This window comes from Mandrillus leucophaeus, unplaced genomic scaffold (assembly GCF_000951045.1).
Source record: "Mandrillus leucophaeus isolate KB7577 unplaced genomic scaffold, Mleu.le_1.0 Scaffold220, whole genome shotgun sequence".
NCBI lineage: Eukaryota > Metazoa > Chordata > Mammalia > Primates > Cercopithecidae > Mandrillus > Mandrillus leucophaeus.
The window spans coordinates 324,272-325,634 of record NW_012102255.1 but is presented as its reverse complement, the minus strand read 5'-3'; the positions used below and the strand labels follow the sequence as shown (position 1 = coordinate 325,634).

Sequence of the window (1,363 nt, the reverse complement as noted above, 5' to 3'; positions counted from 1 at the left end):
AACTTTGCTTAAATAGTAGTAAATGACTTTAAACTTTTCATCTGCTACAATCATCTCACTGAAAAAATCATTCTATTTCATTGTAATTTAAATATTTTAGTTTGAATCTTGTTTAGTAGATACAATTATTTCATATCATGTTTCTATTAATGTAGTAAGTACCATGTAGATAATATTAAGTGTTCCAAATAAAATGAGAGTGAAATTCATTGCTTGTAAAGGGATACCATTTAGCTAAAGTAGAGGCTAATTTTTGTTATTGCTTTCCCTGCAGGAGATTTCTTCTATCTTACAGGAACTGAAAAGAGTAGAAAAACAGCTACAAGGTAAATAGACTACTGAATTAAGTATAAAGAGCTAATAATTTAGAATAAGTGCCTTCTAAGTGGTATTTCTTAAAATATTCTTATTGTTAGCATATTATTTGATTAAATGTAATGACATACATAAAATATAGAGTTCTATACATTCACATTACTCATAAAAAGGAATTTTTTAAACCCAGTGTAAAAATTAAAAATATAATAAAGATATATGTGGGGCATATTTTAATTCATAGGTTTGACAATAGGCTAGATGTCATAAACTAATTGACATTTTTTATGTATTAAATAATATGTGAAAAATATATAATAAAGTTGTGTTAATTAGCATTATTTGTGTGATTTGACAATTCTTAAATTATGTTGGTGGTGTATGTAACCTGAAACAAACTTACATTCTAATAGAAATAATAGTTGCTTAGTTAACAAGAAATGAGTACATATTGGCCATAGAGACCAGAAGAGAAAGGAGAGGAGAAAATGAAAGAGACTGCCCTCTAAACTGTGAAAGGGACGTTGTTTGGTTTGTGTCAGAGCTGGATTGTACATTAATGCCTGTGTATCTCTTGACCTAGAAGTCCCCAGTGGTACAACAAGCAGGTTTCATAGTCGACTGCTGATTCTACTGAGTCTTTATCTATTGAATAATCATAGGTACATATGTGGATCCTATCAAAATGATTTTTAACCTTTATTCAGCCCCAGCATACCTAAGGGTTATGATACACTCCATGAGTAAAAGCGGCTTGCTAACACAGTGCTTCTTAGCTGGTAGACTGGGGGTATACTTTTAAAAGTACCTTCGACATGATTCTTATATCTGTGTTACTTCCTTCTCCCAGCTCCCTACTCTGCCCAGTGCCAAACTGAAAATCACAGCCTGTGAACTTTCCATGTCAACCCAAAGATCTTTTGGATTGAAAGCTGATCTTTAACTGACTCCTCCCATACAGGCAGCAAGTCTGTTTGGCTTTGCAAGCTGCCCTGCGATATTAGTCTGTAGGCTCTGAGGGAACCCCTGTATCTCAATGGTATATACA

General features: G+C 32.9%; 1 protein-coding gene across 4 annotated transcripts in view; it reads left to right on the top strand.

Annotated features, from left to right (window-relative positions):
* Window positions 1-1,363, top strand: part of CEP170 (centrosomal protein 170kDa) — a 130,578-nt gene that overhangs the window by 123,422 nt on the left and 5,793 nt on the right. For all 4 annotated transcript variants that reach the window (XM_011981154.1, XM_011981156.1, XM_011981155.1 and 1 more), the window contains one exon: window positions 253-326. In XM_011981154.1, the coding sequence (XP_011836544.1) occupies window positions 253-326 (74 nt within the window). The remainder of the gene's footprint in view (window positions 1-252; window positions 327-1,363) is intronic.